The following is a 22,657-nucleotide window of genomic DNA, read 5'->3' on the forward strand; positions in this document are numbered from 1 at the left end:
ACACCCTTTTTAAGCTTGCTCTCAGGCACTCATCTGTTTCATCTTTGAGCTTGCCACAAAATCCCTTCATCACAGAAAAAAAAAACCGCAACAATTATTCAACCAATATTTTCCAGCATCGTGCTCTGTTATGTAAAACTCATTAAATTAAATGTGTGTCGCCAAAGAAAAGAAGAATAGAGACAGTCCTCTGTGGAGTATAACAGCAGGTTCATTTTTTATGGGAGGGGCAGTCACTGGGTGTGTGACCTAATGGGTGAGAGGAAGGTGGAGATGATTGGCTGATGTCAGATAGTGGTTTGAGAGATCATGTGAAGGGGCAGTACCCTTTTAACCAATCTGTGAGTTTTCAAAGGTGAAATGTTGAATTTGTTTTGAGGAAGGACCTTACTATCATGGAGTGTGTTCACAGGGAGTACTCATATAAATGTTCAATTGGGAAAAGGGACGTGTACTCAAGTTGCATAGAGTAATATATATAATCCAAAACAGCTGAGGCATCAGAAAACATCACCAGGCTCATACTAAAAAACCCCTCAATGCTAGCTCTGTTAGGAAGAGCTTCATGTGTTAAAGGTGAGGCTGGGACTTGATAGTGAAATGTCTGGTTTTGGCGTTGAGAGGGACTGGATGACCCTCCCATAACCTAGGTAACGGAACCTGGCTGCAGGGGATGGTGCTCGTGGACGGTTTTCCCAGTTCTGGTGTAGGTACACACGCCCTTCTAGCTGAGTGCAGGGGGAAAAAACAGGATAAGAAACAGTGAACGGGGGACAGCGTGGCCTTCCGCAGTCAGGCCTGATGCTGTGATCTGTGAGGGACGCATGGCGCGGCAGGAGACGGGGGCAGTCCGGCCATTAGAACAACCCCTCTCCCATCAATAAGGTTTAATGCTCTTTAAGAAATGAAAACAAATTCACAAGATACAACATTACACATAAACTCAGCAAATGTATAATGCCTAACATAGCAAATGAGGGAAAACTCTGTATTACTAAAACTGGGAAACACATTTGGGCATATTCTTTTCACACAGTGTTTTCTCTCCCTTTTTAATGTAGAGAAACAGTGGACAAACAACTCATGTTTTTATTTTTTGGTTATCAGAGGTCTGATCTGAGAATGCATGTGGATGAACGTGTGGATGTTAAGGTTACAGGCCCTTTTTGGATCATCTTTAAAAGCGTACTGTCTCTTTGAATCCCTTTGCCCAGGGGCTTGTGTTTCACTATTACACATCCTCCTCTTCCTCCTTTTCCTGTCCTCCTCCCTTCTGCCAGCCTGCTCCCACTCTAGCCTGACTTGGCCCCCACCAGGGCCATGAGTCCGTCAGTGCTCATGGACTTGGGGCGTTCCAGGGGGAAGCCCAAAGCTCTGCTCCATACCAGCTGAGCCAAGACTCCCAGAGCGCGGGACACACCAAACAGCACCGTGTAGTAGTTCATCTCCGTCATACCGTAGTACTGCAAAGCACACAGGGGACACATATGAGCAAGTGCGGGTTCGTCTGTGTGTGTGTGTGCGTGCTTGCATGTGTCAGCGAAAGAGAACAAAACAGTGAATTAGAAAGAGACAGCAAAAGAGAAAGAGCAGAGCATAAGACAGAGATAGAGAAAGAGAAATAGGCAGTGAAAGAGGGAGAGAGGGAGATAGAGATGTAGTCTTGGCAGGGCAGTGAGAGTAATGTTTATGTGGAGCTGAAAGTGAAATGCCAGACAAAGGCTGAAAGAAGGGGAACTGTTTGGAGTTCCTGCATGTCTTAATGGACACACCTGTTTTGAGTGACAGAGACATGCGTTGTGTCTGAAATGGCATATTAGTGTACTGCATACTGGCACAGGATACACTGTGTACTGCACACTACTCCCCACCCTAGCATACAGTATAGCATGCAAGTATGAGAACTTTCATGTAGTGTACTACATGTTTGCTATCAGTTGAGCTACTTGTTCTGTTAAAAAAAACAAACAACACACGCGTACAACAAGTAGCTATCCAAAGTAGCCCTATAAGAAAGCATATGAAGACTTATTACACCAAAATATGCAACTGATACATTTATATTCGGAACCGCAACTAGAGTTAGAGTTAAAGTTGGAGCCGCTTCTGTCGCTGTCCGCCATGACTGAGCTGACGCTTTCAGAGGGATCTGCAGCTGGACAGCTCCACAGAAGCTCAGCACTGAGTGATTATAAAAGAAGATGGAGCTCTTGCACATCAAAATTATACTTCTCATAAAAAGTTCTACCAGCTCAGGAAAAACTAGTACATTATTTTCTGAGAGACTGTGGTCTTTGAAATGCACCAAACCTACAGATGAACCCAACATGTGCTACACACAGATATGTTAATCTGTTTTGAAATGGATGCAGCTATCAGTACATATCTGGGTAAGATCATCTCCAGACCAGGGGTGTGTCTTACCTGCAGCAGTACCCCACTGTGGGCATCGACGTTGGGCCACGGGTTCTTGGCCTTGCCCTGCTCCAGGAGCACATTGGGCACAATCTTATAGAGCTGAGACACCAGTTTAAACATGGGGTCGTTGGGCAGGTGTTTAAGGGCAAATTCTCGCTGGCAGGTGTAGCGTGGGTCTGTCTTCCTCAAGACAGCATGACCATAACCTGGTACCACCTGGGCAAAGACAGACAAATCGCATCAGCCAGGTGTTTTTGTGTGTGTGTGTGTGTGTGTGTGTGTTTTCAGGCACATGCCAAAGGATGTGTCTAAATGGGGTCAGATTAGCATAAATTCACTTGACACTGAACTAAACAGCTTCATCACTTGACACTGAACTAAACAGCTTCAAAAGAACTGCACCATCACAGATTAATACATGCAGTTTCTGCCCTCCCCATGGTCACAGCTCTAGAGAGAAGGGAATCGTTAGTAATGTGGTGAGGTGGGAAACCAAGCCCCCACAAGCAATCACCTCAGCACTTAATTAGCTGCAAACATCCGGTTACAGCTAATGAGGATCCAAAATAAATATAAACCCTTGGTACTAGGCTAACAGATAACAGCAGAGAAGATTCTAGTGTGTGTGTGTGTTCTCACCCGCCCAGACTTGAGTGTGTTCCAAATGTAATCCCTCATCTTCTCATCAGAGACCTCTCCGCCCAGCTCCTTCTGCAGAGCTGTCAGCCACACCAGCACCTCCTACAGGACATTAAGTGAAATGCATGAGTTTGACACAGGAACTGTGCTCATTGAGTGGAGCAATAATCACCAACCTAGGCTCTAGCTGTAAAGGATGATGTATAACACCTCATCTGGCAACAATTCCGATTGAGTCAATACAAAAAATTACTAGACACTGTATGGACATTGTATTCTCTTGAATGTATAAAGCTAAGATCAAACAACGAAATCTGAAAGAAATGAAGCTACTGAGGTCAGAAGAATCTGTCAGTGAGGTACAGAAATACAGTCTGAATGGACAGGCTGAACATACATACGTATGAGAGTACAGAGAGAGCACAGAACACTCACCTGATTGGCCAGGCCATGCAGAGGTCCAGCCAGGCCGTTCATGGCTGCACTGAAGGCCAGGTATGGGTCAGATAGGGCACTGCCCACCAGGTGACTAGTGTGGGCACTGACATTACCACCCTCATGGTCACTGTTAGGTAACACACACGTACACAAGTTCATTCTCTATGACTACAATGCAATTTAAAACCCCATGAAAACTACTCAGCTACAGATGAATAAAGCAAATGTGTTATCTATCCACTAAAGTGGAACAGTATATTCTGATGCTCCTGCTACGTTTGCGCTCCTGCATTTACAATGCAAACACTAGAGGGCAGAGCAGAGGTCTGGAGAGATGAGCCCACACACTGAATTGACTTTCACCTGTATTAAAAATAAAAATGACTCATATAGCATCCATCATATTGCCAAGTCTTAACAATAGTGAACACCACCAAAGCCAACAGAGAGAATAAGTGCCACTCCAACAGACTAGAGCAGAGCCAGGTCCAATCAGACAGCGTCACAACACAGGCACATTTCCTACATGCCCTCCCCCTGCCCTGTAATTACAGCCAATTACATTAATGTGGAGTGTTAGACTACATTAACAGAGGAACATTACAGAGGACAGCTCTGTCAGTACAACCACACATTAAAATCACACCCTGGTCTCTACAAGCGTAAAGGCAGTGTTTGGTAGTGTGTTAAACCCTGACACAATGTTTGGTAGTGTGTTAAACCCTGATGTCTCTACAGGGGTAAAGACACACAGTGTTTGGTAATGTGTTAAACCCTGATGTCTCTACAGGGATAAAGACACACAGTGTTTGGTAATGTGTTAAACCCTGATGTCTCTACAGGGATAAAGACACACAGTGTTTGGTAGTGTGTTAAACCCTGATGTCTCTACAGGGGTAAAGACACACAGTGTTTGGTAATGTGTTAAACCCTGATGTCTCTACAGGGATAAAGACACACAGTGTTTGGTAATGTGTTAAACCCTGATGTCTCTACAGGGATAAAGACACACAGTGTTTGGTAGTGTGTTAAACCCTGATGTCTCTACAGGGGTAAAGACACACAGTGTTTGGTAATGTGTTAAACCCTGATGTCTCTACAGGGATAAAGACACACAGTGTTTGGTAATGTGTTAAACCCTGATGTCTCTACAGGGATAAAGACACACAGTGTTTGGTAGTGTGTTAAACCCTGATGTCTCTACAGGGGTAAAGACACACAGTGTTTGGTAATGTGTTAAACCCTGACACAATGTTTGGTAGTGTGTTAAACCCTGATGTCTCTACAGGGGTAAAGACACACAGTGTTTGGTAATGTGTTAAACCCTGACACAATGTTTGGTAGTGTGTTAAACCCTGATGTCTCTACAGGGGTAAAGACACACAGTGTTTGGTAATGTGTTAAACCCTGACACAATGTTTGGTAGTGTGTTAAACCCTGATGTCTCTACAGGGATAAAGACACACAGTGTTTGGTAATGTTTTGAAACCTAATGAGATACATGTTCTCATGTAAAATTCTGTTTTTTCCCCTCCATGTCATTTTAGCATGTTATAGTATAACAGAAGTGCTTTTAGAACTACACATTCATTTTGTTTATAAAAACCACAGAGAAGCACACAGTAGGAAGATATCCTGCTCCTTAAAGCTCTGATTGGCTGTTCAGTCTACAGTTGTGAGTGGATCTGTAACAGGACTGAACTTCTGTCCTGCTCATCACACCTGCTAACGTCAACCCTGAAATGCTAGTCTCTCACAACGTCCCCATTCTTGGTGAATTTTAAAAAAGTAACAGAAACATTACAATAATGTGTTTTTCCTCCCCTGAGCCTCTAGAACAGGTCAAATGACCTTGTAGAAAACACAAGCTTCTTATTGCTGTGATCCTACTACAAATAAAAAGTTTCTTGTTATTCTGGTGACACGACAGCAGTTTCTTATTATTCTGGTGACACGACAACAGCAAGCATGATATGTATAAAGCTACAGCTGAATGCTCAAACAAAACCTTGATTTGACCATTTTTCAAATTTGTTCTATCACATAAGTAATTAACAGAAAAAATAGCCAACACTTGGGGTGGACTGAGTGTGTGATGTTTTATACCAGGTCAATAGGACATGGGAGGTGCTCACCACAAGCTGTTTGTGTGCGCATGTGTGAGTGTGTGTGTGCGCGTGTGTGTTAGTCATTACCTGTGGATGGTCAGATACAGTCTCATTAGTTCAGTAAACTGGGGGTCGCTGTAGCCCAGCATGTTGGTGAAGTTGTGGGACCAGTCCAGGCTGGAGTCGATGGCGCCGATGCTGCTGCCCTCGCGGTAAAGGTTACGGTAGATCTTCGCTGCCACACATGGCAGTTTGGCAATCAAGTCCATTGAGTCCTCATAGACAAACTACAGACAGAAACACAAGGCAGTGAGTTCCTGACACTGCCTGGGGGTTTTCTTATAGACAATGAGTGCCTGAAATAAAACCTCTAAAAGCCGATTATTTGACCCGGTTCTCTCTTAACTTGTGTGTTAATTCTAAAGGTTAATGAACAAATGAAACGACAAAAATGTCTCAAATTCATTGCCCAGAACAGCCCAGATTCCTCTGGTGTTTCAGAGCTCTGCCCAGTTGTGTGTAAGGCCATCGAGAGGGCCAGAGACAGGGGGGTACTGTGACTCCCGCTGGCGCCCACTCACCTCCCAGTACTTGGCCTTGTTCACTCCTTCTGAGTAAGCGCGGGCAAAACTGCTCTCGCTGTTGAGAGCCGTGATGGCGGCGCTAAACTGGGACATGGGATGCAGGTTGGTGGGGAAGTTATCCAACATGGTGACGACGTGAGAGGGCAGGGCTGCCCGCTTTGCCCACTCCTTAGACAGCCAGTTCACCTGCACCGAACCACAGTCTCACATTATTAACATTACAAGACAGCTTAACATTACACTGCATGTCAACATTAATATTACACAGCATTTTAACAGTTTAACACTATTACAACTTCAATTTAAGGACAGACCAAAAAGTGCCAAAAAAAAAAACGCAGTGTGGAAGTAACGGTAACTTTTCAGTAGGTTACTCTAATGAAGGCATGCAGCATCCAGTAACTGTGTGTTCTCAATCTGCACTCCTCCTAACAGGCCTTTTTCACATAATGATGGCAGTCTTTCCTGTCTGAGCCAAGAGGGGGTATCTTTACTTCCGGTTAGCCATCTTCCCTATTGCTATCTCAAGTATGTTTTTATGGGTAACTCGTTTTTTGTACTTCTTTTTTCAATTTCTACAAATTCATTTTGATGACATGGTCATGGGAATACGGCGGAGTATTAGGGCCACATTAAGGAGGAAAAAAATCTTTGATTTTGAGAATAAGGTCGTAATTGAGAAATATTCATAATATTATGAGAATAAGGATGCATCTTTGCGAGGGGAAAAAAAAAATTAATATTACAAGAATAAAGTTGCAATTTTGCGAGAAAAAAACCCCATAATTGTTAGGAAATTATTTTACTAGCAACCAACAAATGGGCAAGAGGACAGTCAATGGCAGCCTGAGGCCACTTCTGGAAACTGCTGTTTGTCTCGGGCGTCAGCCTGATGGTTGTAATAATGTCGTGCTGATGTGCCCAAAAAGCAGATTATATGTAGTGTGTATTTCGGCATTAGGTGTAAAACCTACAATAAAGCATAATTTCACAAGATGCTCCACGCTTCTCATTTTAACACAGGTGAAAGGCTGCTCTTTTCTGGTATTTCCCCTCTGAAATAACACGCAGCCTAAAATTATGATTTCATTCTCAAAATATTAGGACTTTTTTTCTCTTGAAATTACAACTTCATTCTCGCAAAATTACGCTTTCAGTCTCACTAAATTAAGACTTTACTCTCGAAATCTCAGAATTGTTTTTCCCTTAATGCGGGCCTAATACTCCGTCGTACGTGAAGGATAGATATACACAAAAAGCTTTAACAGCACGATATGCCAGCTTGGCTGTTTGTCTAGGGTTTCTGCGTGCCTTTTAGGTAGCTAGCTCGTTAGTTTAAGACTGCTTGCTGCTGCTTTAAAGTATTGCTTGTTTAGTCCACACAGGAAGGTGCGTTTGTCATTAACACTGAAAGATGAGCAAAAATCACCCAGGTCATACAGAGATAGTCACTGTTACTACGAAGATGTCATATAACAATTATCTAGTACTGCATGAAGAGTTCGGCACTAAACAAATGGTATGTCGCGTTTGTTTGTCGATAATTGGTGCATAATATTGACAACATAGTTTTGTTGTAGGTACAATAGCAATCCTAACACGGGGACACCAAAAGATGTAGGTGCAATATCATTAACAAATCAGTCTCATATAAGTCAGTCTCATAAGTTATTAACCATTAATTTTGGTGTTTAATACTTTATAATTAAACTACTAAAATTAATAGAAAAATCTAGTTGTAACACTGTGCTACAGTCTTAGTGAGTATTGTAGTACTAATGTATTACAATTACACTACTAAATCTATAGCACACATGAACAACCAGGTTGACGAAGGCTATCGGGAGTTCTTTGATGGCAGAGGTTGGCATTCAGTGAATATTACAGCAGAAACAGACAGGACAACAGTTTATTCCAAAGATACTATTTATTAACATGATCAGCACTACTTGGCAAACTGATACTGATATGGGACAATCAATAATCAGCAGCAAATAGAATGAACAAAGCACAAATGGTAATAGGATGGTAATGAGGCTATGTACAAGTATTCAGTGTAAGGCCCTGTTAACACCTTGCATTAAGATCAGATTTTGCTCAACTGCTCAAAAGTACAGGTGTAAACGCATCCAATGCGCATTGAGGTCGCATCAAGATCCGATCACTCCACATTCGGAGGTGGTCTGGACCGCATATGACCACATTCTTATAGCAGTGTAAACGCGAATGCAAATTCCATCACATTGAACGACCGCTTACTCAACTAACGTCCTCTGCTTACCCGGAAGTACGAACTCATTCGCATATGTGCACATTCGCTCGCCAACGGCGCTGTATTAAAGTGCGACAACAGGCAACAACAACAGGCAAAATCAATATTGTTTTGATTTTTTCTTCTTTTAATTTCCAACAGACTAGGCAAGGGAAGTGCATTGATGCCTCCCGCTGATTAAAAACAATGTTTAACGTGGAAAAAGCTTAACGTGGCTTAATGTTCTAAAACTGTAATCAATGATCACCAAATTTCTCTCGATCACCAAATTTCTCTCATCAAACGCCTCCTCCCGTCAAAAAATCAAAATCGAAATCCTAGTAGTACGGTCGCTCTCTTACGTTAAGCGCTTTCCTCTCCATTGAGGCCCATTATAAGGAAACAGCTTAACGTGCCTTAATGTTCCAAAACAGCCATCAATGATTACTGAATTTGTCTATAACAATTCAAATGGCATAAGCACTATTTCCAATCAAAAAAGCAAAACTGAAATTCAATGAAAGGGGTCAAGTGCTTCTTTGCATATAGAGCGGGAAAGTGAGATCCAATCTCAAGTGGACTCGAGACACGGATTCTTAAGCCGGGTGTAAACGGACGTACTTAGAGCTGTCCGCTTGTGATCGGATCACCAAAATCGGATCTTAATGCAAGGTGTAACCAGGGCCTAAGAGTGGAGATGTGTGTGTGTGTGTGCGAGAACGTGCGTGTATGTGGGCGTATGCCAAGCTGCACACAGAAAAGAAGGAGCGAGGGAAAGAGGCTGTGTGCAGGCGCACGGAAGAGAGGAAGAGGAGTGAGGGAGAGAGGCTGTGCGCAGGCACACAAAAGAGAGAAGGAGGAGCGAGGGAGAGAGGCTGTGTGCAGGTGCACAGGCAAGAGGTATGTGTGGTATGAGGATGTAGTGCGCAAGCGTTTGTGCTAGGCACCAACGAGAGTGGGGATGGGCAACTAGAAGCGCGAGCGAGAGAGAGACAAAGGATCTCCAACTTGAGAGCTAGTCTCAAGTAGGCCCTAAACCCAACAACTGTACCCAACCCTTAACTCGCACTGTAATCCCAAAGTTGAAGTGTGTGATCAGACAAAGGGAGTTAGAGAGAGAGAAAGAAAACATGCCAGATCTACACTTCAGAAGTCACAAACAAAAGAAAATAACAAGCGGCCAAAAATCGCATTGTGCATGAAATACAGTGTGTACATTTAAATCATAAAAAAATTCAAATAACACTTTTCACGTTAACTACATACAACCTTAAGACTAAAGTGTGCCCAGATGCCAGCCTTACATTGGATCACTCTTGCGTGGCAGCTGAAGATGCGTCTTTGGTTGTCTGATGAGCAGTACTATGCACAGGTCCAGGGAGAAGTTCTTTTCCTTGTCACTTGAAGATCTTCGGGGCTCCGTCGCTCGTCCAATGATCTTGAGGGGGTCTTGATTTAGTCCGTCGACGTTTTAAGAAATGAAAAGGGATCTGGTCGCCTTTTCTTCTGTTGAACACTGCGTGTGTTACAGTATAATTAACCGGTGAAGTTAAAGTTACAACTGCGCAAGAGAAAGTACATTAAACTTAGGCCGAAGTCTGGTACAAATATCCCGCTTCATTGTTTCTTTGTTCTTTTCTTTTGCAGAGAGATGGTGTCTTTTCAGGCAGGGAGGGTCCCTTCCAGAGAAGGAATCCACAGCCAGAGAGAATGGTGTCTCTTTATGCAGGTAGGAACACCCGCTAGAGCGAGCTGCTGCTAGAGAGCCGCTGCTAGGGACGGAGTTGGAGAGTGTGTTAGAATTTGTTTTCTGAGGTTTTCTGGTGAAGTTGCGTCATCACTGTATCTGGTTTCACTGCTGTATCCAATACCATTACAGTGAAAGCTGAGAAATGGGTTCAGATTACCTGTGAGGTCAAGCAGGGAATTATGGGTGGTATGGGCTACAGCCCCGGCAACCCCTACATTGTTTACAAACCATAGCCATTTGTTGCGCGTGTTTTCAATATTATTTTAGCCAAAGCATCTCCTTCAACAGACTGATGCAAACAATAATTTATTCGACACTCTTGTTCCTTTTGCCCCCTAACAGATTAGCACCGTGCTCATATTACAACACTACCGTCTACTATGTTGGATACTATACCAAAAAGGAACATGTACATAACAAACATGAATGAATATTGAACTATCATGGGATATGTTGTGACAATGAACAATTGGGTAATTTCATTACACAGCTTTATTGTAGTGCATTTGCAAGCTGCTAGGTGGGTTGATCCAACGTTAGCCATCTCTCCATAGCTAGCTGACATTACTATCATAATGAAAGATAAGCTGTTCAAGGAGCAGTTTACATCCATGATCCAGTATGGATCGTTTTGTTTTGCAATATATATCCACTGTTTCAGCAACTTGTAAGAGCCGGAACTTTGGTAGATTTCCCAAAGATCTGGAGAATATCAGAGAGACACACATCTTCGGAGGCGTAGGCATTGTTGACCGGAAGTAACTTTACCCCCTGTTGCTTTCCAATAGGCGCTTTTGCACCGGAGGAACTTTTCCATAGTTCTTAGAACTGTTGGAGAAAGTACCCCCTTTTTCGCGTGTTTGCACCGCAGGAACTTAGAACTATTATAGTTCTTTGAACGCCGTTTTGAGGGGCTTTTTTAGCTCCTACTTCAGGGTAGGTACTTTTGCAGCGCAATAGGAACCTTGTGACGTAGGTGTACAGCCACTGGTCCAGACGATGATTGCAGTATACGATGATTGCAACCGCCATTTTTAAAGATCCGTGCAAAATATATATATATATTCTTAGAACGTCTTACATTTAGTTTTTGATATTCATGTCTAAAAATGTCTTAAAATGTCTAATTGTAGGAAGGGACACATGGTTTTTATGTTTTATTTTACCGGTATTTTATATCCCCCAACAATGACCATTTCTGCAATGTCCAATGTATATTTGTACATTGAAGAAGGAGCGTACACTCCGTTTCGGTAGGTGCTTGTGTGTCCGCTTGTGTGGCTGTGATCCGCATTTTAACCTAAAATAAGAATGTGTTTGTCCAGCTTACGATTTGAGGGCTGCGGCAGGGAAAAAGGAGCAAGCGTCAGGCACAAGCTAAGCTAGCACCTGAAAAGTACTATCCCCATCGAGTCATTCACTGCTACTGCGGTGGTAAATGCAGGGGGACATTTTTTTTTCCATGGGACAGCGTCTATCGCCATACAGTTTTATTTTCGTTAATGAGAAGGTAGTTATATGTTATCTAATGTGTACTCAATATTTCTGTCATTCAAATTCAATAAAACTCATTAATTGTGTATACTGTAGTCTAGTTTGTCGATTTCTTTTGCCGCAGTAATGGTATTTTTTTTCCTTTTGGAGGTATTTAAAAGATCTTAAAAGTCATTAAATTTGTACTTAAAAATGTGCAGCTATCCCGGTTAGTCGTAAACAACAGCTCTTAGCTGCTATACCGTCGACCGGCTAACGTCATTTCAGTGTTCCTACTGGCGGTGCGAATGCAAACAGAAAAAAAGCCCTAGAACGTATGTAGGCTAGTTCTAGGGGAAGCTCCCCAGGGGGTAGTTCCTATCAAATAAGACCCTAGAACCGTTCGGTCCAAAAGCGCCTTATAGCTCCCACTTGTATTCTTGTTCTGGACTACATCCTAACCAAAGTCTCTATTAATCAGAATTAACACATCACAATTAACACAATACATTTTTGTAAAGTAATATGACACATTTTGCTTACCATTTCACACTCCCCATATTTACATTAGGGACATAGCCTATACTTATCATATACATTTACAAAAGGTTGCATCCATAGGGACCTCAATATTGCACTCAGTCTCCATCATTCATAACACAACTTAGTTCCCTCAGAAAGTATATTGGCCCAAACTGCTCTTAATCTAGCCCTGTGGTGATTAATCTGATAAGAGCTGGGGAACACTGTGGCCTTGTGTTACAGGTTAGCACAGTGGGTAACACCTGTCTGACGGGGTCTGCCATCTGACTTACCACATGACATACATCATGCCCTTCAGGGTAAAAGAGAACTGCTCTACAAACTACGTTTAGTTCTCTTACTAAAACACACTCTCTCTGCACACGTGGAGTAGTCTCACAACTTGTGGAATTTCCCTCAGCTCCAAGCAGCCACTAAAACAGCCCACAGCGTGTGAACCCCACAGCTCCAACTCACCTGTTCTTCAGTAGGCACCTGGCCTGTGACCAGTAGCCAGAACAGTCCTTCAGGCAGCGGCTCCTGACCTCCCGGAGCCTTGGGCAACAGCTGCTGACACTCCGGAATACTGTATCCACGGAAACGGATGCCCTAGAGACCAGAAGAGAGGTGAAATCAGAGTCAGAGTGAAGAAACTCGTCTGTAAATGAGGCCACACCTCGGCCTGGAGAGGACTGAGTGATTAACATGGCTAATTGACAGTGTTACTCAGATGTTTCCTTACACATTCACACACTGCCTAAGCAGGTTTTACTCGGATTAATTACAGCTGTCATGCTTTGTCTACCTCAGCAATACACGTACAATAAATCACATGAACTCATTTTATACAAAGCCCCCCCCCCCCCCAAAATCAAGATAACCTTCATTGAACTCTATGGTAATGCAAATCAGGTACAAATCAGGTGCCAGTTATCAGTCAATGCATGTCTGGGTGTGTGTTTGATGAAGTTTGGTCTTACCTCAGTCAGTCAGTGTGTGTGGGTGTTTGGTCTTACCTCAGTCAGTCAGTGTGTGTGGGTGTTTGGTCTTACCTCAGTCAGTCAGTGTGTGTGGGTGTTTGGTCTTACCTCAGTCAGTCAGTGTGTGTGGGTGTTTGGTCTTACCTCAGTCAGTCAGTGTGTGTGGGTGTTTGGTCTTACCTCAGTCAGTCAGTGTGTGTGGGTGTTTGGTCTTACCTCAGTCAGTCAGTCTGTGTGGGTGTTTGGTCTTACCTCAGTCAGTCAGTCAGTCTGTGTGGGTGTTTGGTCTTACCTCAGTCAGTCAGTGTGTGTGGGTGTTTGGTCTTATCTCAGTCAGTCAGTCAGTCTGTGTGGGTCTTACCTCAGTCAGTCAGTCAGTCTGTGTGGGTCTTACCTCAGTCAGTCAGTCAGTCTGTGTGGGTCTTACCTCAGTCAGTCAGTCAGTCTGTGTGGGTCTTACCTCAGTCAGTCAGTCTGTGTGGGTCTTACCTCAGTCAGTCAGTCTGTGTGGGTCTTACCTCAGTCAGTCAGTGTGGGTCTTACCTCAGTCAGTCAGTGTATCTGTGTGAGGATTCGGTGAAGTGTCAGTGTGCCTCAGTCAGTAAGTCAGTCTGTGTGTGTGTGTGTGTGTGTGTGTGTGTGTGTGTGCGCGCACGCTTGAGCCCGTGTGCATGTGCGTGCACATGTATGGTGAAGTGTGAAGTTACCTCATCAGGGTCTAACACAGAGGTTTCATACACTAGGCCTTTCATTCCCCTCATCCCTCCATAGACCTGTCAATAACAGATACACAACAGACACGTCTCACACACAGTTTGTCTGTCAATCACAGACACGTCTCACACACAGTTTGTCTGTCAATCACAGACACATCACACACAGTTTGTCTGTCAATCACAGACACATCACACACAGTTTGTCTGTCAATCACAGACACATCACACACAGTTTGTCTGTCAATCACAGACACATCACACACAGTTTGTCTGTCAATCACAGACACACAGACACCTTACACACAGTTTGCCCAGATCACACACTCCTCCACACACTCACACATTTAAAACATCCAAAGCATAACTGACAGAGTGGAAGGAGAAACTTTTCAAAATGACTAAATCATGGATTCACTGCTTCTTTAAGGGATTTCTCTGGTACAATGGTATGTCTGAAGCAAACACATCACTGTGCGAACAAGGGAAAAGCCAAAACGACTGTCTGAAGTGTAATCCACTTAGAGAGATCACTCTACGAAAGGTGATGTCACACCATAACCTTCAAATGAAAGGGGACCAATCAGAACTCGGGAGTTTGCTAGCTGTCTGTCACGCTTAAGGCTAACTATTCATGCGAGTGTTGTTGACCAAGAACATACGATAAGACCTTATCTCCAAATGTTACACTAACGCAAACATCCTGATAGCCCAAACTATTTCATTTTATGACTTCTAGAAAATTTCACAAAAGACAACAGAGAAGGAATGGCAGAGGAATTTTTCAGCGGATTTTGCTGCAAAAGGCATTAGTACTGCCTCCAGACAAATTCCACAGCACTCACCATGTCCACAGTGATCTGTCCGATGGTTGTTTTACCATGCTGCTGTTTGAAGTTCTTGATCCGGCTCTGTTCTTTGGGGATGAGATCTACCAGCACATCTTTCAAATTCTGTCACAGTGAAAGAGTCAAAGTCAGGCCTTGCTTCTCATGCACAGAGTAAAACACAGATGAATCACTGGTAGAGGGACAATGACACCAGAGAAACTTCTGTTTTTTTTTGGCTCTGTAAGGCAGAGAATTGGGAATGAGGCCGAGGTGGAAGGACACACAATGTAGTGATGATACTTACTACTGTTGTTGCACTGGCGTGTCTGGCAGCCACAAGGACACACGCTGCATTCTAGGAAAAGAACAACAAAAAAAAAGGATATTAAGGAAAATAATGTCTAATCTGATTGAACTCAGTGAAGCACCTGACCACCGAATAGCTAACAAAGCAACAGTTGGCAAGGCAACAGTTTAGATTCACATTCCAGACAGGTCTAACTGGACTCACAATAGCACATTTAAACAATTCTCCCACCAATTCACATGCAAGTCCACTTTTCAGCATTTGGAAAACTTTGGGTGCCAATAGAACAGGCCAATCAGTAACAATTAACACAGAGCTGGGACCAATCTCTCACTGTGAACAGTACCTCCATACATATCAACATGTTTGTGCTCAACTCTCTAGCATACCCCATTCAACATCATTCCAACTAATCATGCAGTTAAAAAACAAGCCCCACAGCTTTGTTTTACAACCTTACAGCACAAGTACCACCTCCCACAGTGGTATAAGTACAAGCTATAATATGAAAGAACTGCAGCACCTGTTCAGAACTGCCAATATCACATGCGAGAAGCAGAGAATACCAACATGATGTTTAGCCTACATTCGAGAGATAATCAGCTGAACTGCATTCCATTCCACTGATAATCATCTTTAAGTATAGGATTGTGTAGCATTGAGTCACACTAAGGATGGGCCCCGATGGCCCCAGGATTACCTCCTGCCGACTGCATTAAGAATAGGGGTCGACCGATATATCAAGTTTGCAGATATATTGGCCACTATCGACCCCTTTTGACACTTATCGGTCCATATCGATATTGGCCTCCTCATATCAGTTTTGCTGATATTACAACTTGGTTCTCCTAAACTGGGATTACTGAAGTGTTATGTGATGTGTTAAAAAGGCTTAGCATAGAGAGTCTCCCTGTTTTCGTTTACCTATATTCTTATTGGTTAATAGGAGACATGACTGATGTTCCATAACAACGACCCCGCCCCCTAGTTAGGTTGTTGACTGTGCAAATTCGTGATAAAATCGTTATATCAGCAGCATAACATGTTTATGCTGAAGCATTAGAACCCAGTACTGATAGTGATGTTGTATGTTGTGAAATGTTGTAATTTAATCCCTTCTGTTTAAGCCAGATCATTAATGTTTCAATAAGTAAGATATATATTGCTAGTAAAGTGCAGCTGTGCCTTTTTATTACTTTGCATTTTAGCGTTGCTTAATATTTGGCATGTAATAATTGTATCGAACTCTCGTGTTTGCAGAACCATACACATGCATTAAAGGAAACGAAGAGTGGCAAGTGGACACCTACGTTGCATTCTTGCTGGATGCCCCTGAGTGGTCACAACTATCCCGAATCACATAAATAGACTCAATCTTTAATATGATGTCTGAACACTTAATCTACTTTCTTAGTTTAAACAGTGTTTTTTTCCCCCCATCAGGTTTTTCAACGTTATGTAAACAGATTTTTTCTGTTTTAAAGTTAGTGAAAAATTATTCACTGAGTAAAGCAGTATTAGATCTGTATATTGCCTGTTGTTTCTCATAAAAGGTATCTGCAAACAAATTCAATATGATTCCCTTTATGTAGTTTTGTTATTGCAACTATCCAAATATGATAAATGAATATTGGCCCAAAATATCGGCCAAATATCGGTTATCGGCCAAATATCGGTTATCGGCCATCCTAAGCCATTAGATATCGATAACTAATTAAGAACAGCAAACATATACTGTCCCTGCCAAAACAGTTTTACACAAGCATGCATTTCTCCAGCTAGACTACAGCATATAAGAAATACGCCACTTGGAAGCATTTCTCATCTTTTCTGTTACTCCCACCAAATGGTTGGATGGGGATCCAAGTCAAAAGGGAAGTGTGAGTAGATTGCATTATGGTATTCAAATGATTGGTTCCCCGGCCCTTAACCATATTAGGGCAGCATGGAGGGAGGACTTTGGCTATGAGGTCTCAGATGACTCCTAGCAATTGGCAATTAAGAGGATACATTCAACTTCTATTTGTATCAGACATGGTTTGCTCCAATTTAAAGTGTTTCATAGGTTCCATGTTTCTCGAAGCAGGTTTGCCAGGATATATCCGGACGTAGATCCAACTTGCTCCCGAGGCCATCGGGCTCCAGCCACCTTTTATCATATGTTCTGGTCATGCCCATTGTTGGTGGAGTTTTGGTCGTCTATTTGAGACATTTTCCTATATCTGCGACAAGGAGATCAGCCCTGGCCCTGAAATTGCTATCTTTGGTGTGGCCCCTGGCGAGGTGGCGGTATCAGTTACCCAGTCAGATGCCATAGCCTTTTCATCTCTATTGGCTCGACGCCTTATTTTATTTAATTGGAAATCAGCTACCTCTCCTACACATGGGCGCTGGGTGGGGGATGTGATGGCACATTTAAAGTTTGAGAAGCTGAAATACTCAACCAAAAAGTTTTATAGGGGTCTGGGAGCCATTTTTGGACTACTCTGATTTGGAATTCCCTTCTAGAGACACTGAAACATAGGATTGTTCTAATTAACCTGACAGTCTCTGTAATAGGTGTAATAACTTGGTTTTCTTTCTTTTTTTTTTTTTAATTCATTGATTTATTCATTTACTTGTTGTTGTTGTTTGTAGTTATTTTCTTTATACTCTGTGGATGTCATTTGTGGTCTCGTTGAGTGTGTGTATTGTATGTTTCTTATGTCTCTTGCATTTAAAAAGCCAATAAAAATATTTGAATAATAATAATGAGGAAATTTGTCAGAGTTTCCATAGTCATCATTGAAACAAAACATCAGGCTAATTCTCTCAACATTACATAAACAATATCACGAAAGGCACAGATGGATCATGACCCCACCACGGTCCTGTGACAGCAGGTCATGTGACAGCATTTACTGAGGCATTTGGAGAACCATACAAGTGATGCTTGAGCAACTGACCATACAGTAAAGGGCTCCTATAATCATTTAGAGTGCAGCTGTATCTATTAGCTACAAAAGCCAGCCCTGGACCACAGACAGCATTGCCTTATTGTGATGTGACCAGATATGTAAACTATTCTCCCAGTTGTGTGATAAGAGCTCCCACATCAGCATGGCTATCTCTTCATCCTGTCCAAATCCTCAAACACAGCCCAACCCTGTGGCTCTATATATAGCTTACAGGATTACAAGACATTGCTGAATGACAGAGGAGCAGATAAGGACCATTCAGCTGGCCTGCTTGAGCGCTCCAGCCCTCTTACTGAACACTTCTCTCAGATGAGACACACCAATGAGTCTTAATGAAGCTGAGGCTCCTGCTGGACGTCAAAAGTGGCTTAGAAAAATGAACAAGCAAAATCAAATGCAAGGGTAAAATGAACACACTCCCTATATCAGGTGCTGAAGACCACTTATACATTAGACAGCAGAATCTGATGCGCAGTGGTTGAGATACTGGAGGTGTGCCCATCAGGTGTGGGCAGGTGGCGTGTACGGCAATAACGCCTTACCAGCTGCGTGGAAGACAATGATAGCCAGGGTTCATGGAAAGGTGGCTTTTCGCTGCAGGAGACAGGCCAACTGAGATCAAGACACTTGAGAAGGATTAACCACAGCAAGTGCTAGAGAGAAAGTGAAGGCAGGCTGGGTTATAAAGTTCCTGTTCAGTGGCCAGTAATCCTCAGTTGCGTGCCTCACAGACAGGCCTGCATGCTGAAACCAAACACTTCAGTCAATCATCTTTCCACAGATTCGGAACTGCAGCCATGGGCACCACAAAGACCAGACTTTCTCAAAAGGCACCAAGGCAGCACCGGCTCTGCACCTGCTCCAGCACTGGTACCAGCGCTGTACGTAAAAGGAGTATTTGCGTTCTCGGGCCTTTTTCAGCTATGCCTCTGCTAAGCCAATATTGCTCCAATGTGACTCGTCTGCTTTTACAACCGGAGGCCGGTGCTCCTGTGATAAGGCTGAGCCAGTGATGGGCTGTTACGTAGTGGAAGATGATTATGTAATAGGCCTCAGTTTACAGTGCCTCTGTAAGAACAGGTTCACAAGACCCAAAGCCAGATTTAAAGGAGACTGACATTCTATCCATGAGTGAATTACACATTTTTTAGAGGTTTGAGATTGTGTCTCAAAGTCAAAAAAAGCCAAATGTCAATCTTGAACTTGGCCTGATTACCCTTTAGGTACTTTTCTTCTTAAAATGTTTATAAATTTAATTCATATTCCCTTTCAATAACTCACACTTAAGTAGAGTATGAGAGCAAAACTAAGCTCTAATTGCATTTTTCTGCTGGGCTTGTCCTTGACACAATGACCTTCACAACAGCTGTAAAGTAACAGGCTGCCACAACTAGACTGAGAGATTATGTCCAGTCGCTAAACAACACCAGACCTCAGCACGAGCTAAACACCGACTGGCAGCAAGCACTTGCACCAGGGTATCTCGCCAACAGCATTTAAGTGACTTATGCTCAAAGACTGGAGGGCACCTGAACTACACAGCTAACTTGGCAGACCAAAACACTGGCATTTTTTTAGAGTGATAATGCAGAAGTGATGAGAAGAGGAAGGAGAGAAGTATGTTGATCATGAAAAGAGCACTACATATTATAGAGCATTTCCAGTCTGCTCTTCACTCATGAGTGCCTGAGCCTCTGTCAGAAATTCTCGGCAACATTCCATCTTCATAAAAAATAAATAAATAAATAAATAAATAAAAAAAATCACAAAACCTGCCCTATGGGCCTCATTCAATACATTTACAGCTCAAGAAGTGTTAACACTGAGTTAACACAGGTAACAGACAAAGTTCAGAGCAGAGAAGCTGTTTAACCCAGAATGATAAGGGTACAATAAGCCAGGCCACCTTTGTGTCACTCAAACGGTCATTCCACTCATCGTATCAGAACATCAACCTGATTTCTCTGCAGATGAGTGAGCCAAGTGCCAAGTAGAAGAAAGAAGAGGAACCTTTTTCAGTCAAGGTCACTAAAGACAAAGAAAGAGGTTGCTCCACTAATGCTTTATGTTGTCTTACACTTTGCTAACTGGCATGTAAAACCTTTCACTGCAACTTCCCACTCCCTTTCTGCTTAACCTTTGTCCCAGTGTGTTCACCACAACATCCTATGAGTCATATTTGGGGAGACACACAGCATTGCTCAAGAAAATGTCAGGCATGCAATTTTTCCATTCACTCTCTTTTTATGTACTCCAGAATATAATCCAGGTGAGGTTAATCCTTGAGGCAATCAAACCAACTGCTCGCTTCATGTCACTATATGCAACATATTTTTTTTAAACACAGCATCATAGCTGGAAGCTTATATTTAACAACTACATCCTTTTGACTCAAACCAAAGTCGCCTGTAACTACACCTTTTAACTTTTAATTCATCATGAGGAGACCAGGCTGTGACAAAACTATTTGAGCTGGCAGGAAGGCTACAGTAATAGTTCGATATGCAACGACTGAAGATCGTATCAGTCGTCGGAAAGAGAGGCTATGTGCGTAACTCAATTTAGAAAATGTTTACTACAGAGGTTAACATTTAAGACTATGTCCAAGTCCCACAAGGTGACAAAGTAAGGACGTCAGGTTTAGTACTACCCGACGGGCCTCGCTCCAAGGTGCCAGCCTGTGAGGCTAGTCACTTTAGCCTCCACCTCACCTCTCAGTCACGTCTAACTACGAGTTTAACAGTCGATGGACTACAGCTACTACTAAACGTCAGAGGCGGTTTTAATCTGTCGTGTCAAATCTCTAGTCACTGAATGCAATTCGCCGTGTACTTACTAAACTCTATCTGGTTAGCATGCTTCATACAATAAGACGTGGAAATGACAACCTAAGAGTAGTTTCGTGCCACCTCTATTGGTCTATCGTCGGTCTTTTTAAGTGATCCTCTAAAAATGGCCCCTACATCACCATGACCGCATAATAAGTCTAAAAGTGATAGTCACTTCTCAGGTAGCCAGCTAGTTTTATGTTGCAGAAGACACGGGGCGAAAACGAACAAAATGACTAAACACTCACGTAATGCTGAAATAATGCCCGAATATTTATAAAAACATTTTAAGGCAAAGACATTCCCATCTGGGTGACAAATGTAACAGAGATTACTTTTGAACACATAACGACTGATGTGCTGTAGCTAAATAATGCAAGATATGAATCAAGCAATACGGAACTTTTTTATGGTGGTATGGACAAAATTGAACTTTCAAAGGCACTAACACAGATAGTTAAGATAACTCTAGGATTGGAACTATGTCCATTGAATTAATTAGGTTAACAGTTTAGCTGTTAACGTATTAGCGCAGCTAACTTCACTGCGGGATATAAATATCGAAACAAAATGAGATAAATAAATAAAAAGAAAAAAGTACTTTCCAGTTTGCATAGTATGCTTTTCGATGACACAAACATTCATCTTTATAAGTATCTTTCTGAGCTATCATTGTGCTCTGAAAGGACTAACGTAAACTCACGAACTAACAAGCTAAGCTATTTGAACCAACGGCAACTCGCTAACCGAGCAGCTAGCTAGCTATTCAGCCTCCCGAGAAATAACCGCTGAACAGTTTTTTCTTACCTTTGAACTGAGGAGCCTTGGCACTAGCCTACTAACGGTTAGAAAGGACATGATGCCTATATGTGTATATAAATATTAATTATTATTACTGATGAAACTGTTGCCGGTGCACCGCAGGACTGGTTGAAGGTGCCCCTCTGGATACCGTGGTCGTAGTGAAGGTTGAAGAGGGACTCAGGCCCAAAAGTAGACCGTGATCGGATTGGATGGGGCCTGTTGGTATGGTCACTGTGAAAAGCAACGAGATTCGCCAGCTCTGCTTAATAAGTGATTTGATTGGATGTAGTTATCTTCGTTTTTTAAGACGATTGGCGTATGTACTGTGGATGACAACATTTGATTGAACTATAGCTAAAGGTATCCTTTAAAATGCCTGTTCGAAAAGAAAATGCGCATGTTGTCGTTTGTAAGTTTATAAATTTACAGTGAATGAACCAATGAATGAATGAGTAAATAGAACAATGCCTTAAATTAGAGCATAAAATCTAGATTGTCACGGGCATTTTGTGTTTCTGTTATTTCACAAGGCGGTCATTTTTTATTTAATTAAATAATTTGTCTTATCGAAAGAGAAGTACTTCTTTGACGTATGTGTGCATTTAAAATCGAGCTTTGGCACTTTGGGCATTTTTGCTAAAACATTTTCTTTAATGTGTACAGTACATTTCAAACTGTGAATAAATAAATAAATAATTTTCGATCAAACGCACACGCACACGCATATATACATATATGGGCCCTACATAAACAAAGTTAAACTCTTCCTGAAAGCAGTTGTAATTTATGCTAAAGTTGGAGAGCTTTCACAATGGACATACCCAGGCGTGATCTAAACAAAGATTTCATACTTTATTGGGAGAAAAATGTTTTTAAAAACAAAGAAAGCACAATCATCAGCACTACAGGATGTTCAGGGCATTCATTCCAAACAGACTGCATGCAAGCTCCTCATGTTGGAGTGGATCTGACGAGGCCAACAACGACTGCTGGGGACCAGGGACGCAAAATATCAGTAAATCTGACATAAACTATCTTACCACTGTGCATTACAA

General features: G+C 42.4%; 1 protein-coding gene across 1 annotated transcript; it reads right to left on the reverse strand.

The window, feature by feature from the left end:
- Positions 1-1,040: 1,040 nt before the first annotated feature.
- On the reverse strand, positions 1,041-21,740 carry cs (citrate synthase). Its single transcript, XM_030769881.1, has 11 exons — positions 21,606-21,740; positions 15,011-15,061; positions 14,722-14,829; positions 13,871-13,936; positions 12,661-12,792; positions 6,185-6,373; positions 5,691-5,890; positions 3,493-3,622; positions 3,058-3,159; positions 2,425-2,634; positions 1,041-1,463 (listed from the first exon to the last, which is right to left on the reverse strand). The coding sequence occupies exons 1-11, from the start codon at positions 21,654-21,656 to the stop codon at positions 1,293-1,295; spliced, it is 1,410 nt and encodes a 469-aa protein (XP_030625741.1). The 5' UTR covers positions 21,657-21,740; the 3' UTR covers positions 1,041-1,292.
- Positions 21,741-22,657: the final 917 nt, after the last annotated feature.

Source organism: Chanos chanos, chromosome 3 (genome assembly GCF_902362185.1).
Source record: "Chanos chanos chromosome 3, fChaCha1.1, whole genome shotgun sequence".
NCBI lineage: Eukaryota > Metazoa > Chordata > Actinopteri > Gonorynchiformes > Chanidae > Chanos > Chanos chanos.